Raw genomic sequence first — 1493 nt, 5'->3', positions numbered from 1 at the left:
CCGTCGGGGCCCTCGAGGAGCTCCGCCGCGGCGCGACGAAGCGCGACGACGCCAAGCTCCGCGGCGCCATGTCCGCCTGGCTCGCGACGCCCCCGAAGCAGCGCCGCGCGAAGCGGCGCCGCGGCCGCTCGCCCGAGGGCCTCGTCCGCGCCGTGACGCTCGACAAGCGGGCGACGCGCCTCGACGCGGGCGACGACGTCCGCGCGTGCCTCGACGCGGCGAAGGCGCTCCTGCCCGCGGACGCGCCCGTGGCCTTCCTGCTCTAGGCGCCCCCCGGTGGATCCCACGAGTACTCTACACACGGACCGTGGCGCGGGGCCCGCCGGCGCGCGCCGGGTTCGCTGGTCGCGCGCGGCGGGCGCCGCGCGGCCGCGCCGAACCCCCCCGCCGCCGCTAGGGCGCCGCGGGGACCGCGTTGGGGTCCGCCGGGTCGACGCCGCGGTCCGCGAGACTCCGCTCCGCGAGGGGCGCGAAGTAGTCGTGGCACATGGCCTCGCGGGCCGTGAGGCGCTCCTGGTGGTCGTAGCGCAGCAGCTTGGAGACGAAGTCGATGGCCTCCGCGGACACCAAGTGCGAGTTCTCCGGCGTGACGAACTTGTTCCAGGGCTTCTTCGCCTGGCGGCCGATGAGGCCGTCGAAGTGGGGGTCGAGCTCGAGGTCGTAGGTGTCGAGGTAGTGGAACAAATCCTCCGTGCCCAACACCTTGGCGATCTTCACGAGCTGGTCGTAGTTGTCGTGGCCGTGGAAGAACGGCTCCTTGCGGAAGATCATGCCCGCGACCATGCAGCCCAGGGACCACATGTCCAGCGAGTAGTCGTACTCCTGGAGGTCCACGAGGAGCTCCGGCCCCTTGAAGTAGCGCGACGCGACGCGGACGTTGTACTCGCGGCCCGCGTGGTAGAACTCGGCCAAACCCCAGTCGATGAGCCGGAGCGCGCGGTTCTCGTGGTCGATCATGACGTTGTGCGGCTTGACGTCGCGGTGCATGATGCCGTTGCTGTGGCACGTGTCCAGGGCAATCAGCAGCTGGTCCACGTAGTAGCGGATGTCGCCGTCGCCGAGCGTGGGGTACAGGACCTTGAAGTCCGTGTTGTTCACGTGCTCGAAGATGAGGCTCGGCGTCTTACTCTGGGGGTCGCGGACGACGTCGAGGAGCTGGATGATGTTCTCGCCCCCGCACAAATTCTGGAGGATCTTGATCTCGCGCTTGATCTTCTTCTTCTTCACGGGCTTGAGGATCTTGACGACGCACTTGCAGTTGTTCGCGACGTTGATGCCCTCGAAGACCTCGCTGTACTTGCCCCGCCCGATCTTCCGGATGACCTCGTAGTCCTCCTGCTCGCCCCAGTTCACCGTGAGCGCCTCGTAGTCCCAGTAGTCGCGCGGCCTGAAGCGGGGCCGCGGCGTCGAGGCGCGTTCGGCGAGCGCGCGCGCGGGGGCGGGGGCCGCGCGCGGGCGCGCGCGGCGGCGCGCGGCCGCGGCGGGGCGCCGGG

At 70.3% G+C, this 1493-nt stretch overlaps 1 protein-coding gene across 1 annotated transcript in view; it reads right to left on the bottom strand.

The window, feature by feature from the left end:
* Window positions 1–277: 277 nt before the first annotated feature.
* Window positions 278–1493, bottom strand: part of AURANDRAFT_38704 (hypothetical protein) — a gene marked incomplete at both ends in the record, with an annotated part of 4181 nt that continues 2965 nt past the window's right edge. The window contains one exon of the mRNA XM_009041932.1: window positions 278–1387. Within this exon, the coding sequence (XP_009040180.1) occupies window positions 394–1387 (994 nt within the window). The remainder of the gene's footprint in view (window positions 1388–1493) is intronic.

The sequence above is a fragment of the Aureococcus anophagefferens genome (assembly GCF_000186865.1).
Source record: "Aureococcus anophagefferens unplaced genomic scaffold AURANscaffold_25, whole genome shotgun sequence".
NCBI lineage: Eukaryota > Pelagophyceae > Pelagomonadales > Pelagomonadaceae > Aureococcus > Aureococcus anophagefferens.
Note: the sequence above shows the minus strand (reverse complement) of the source record. Positions and strands in the feature narration are given on the sequence as shown.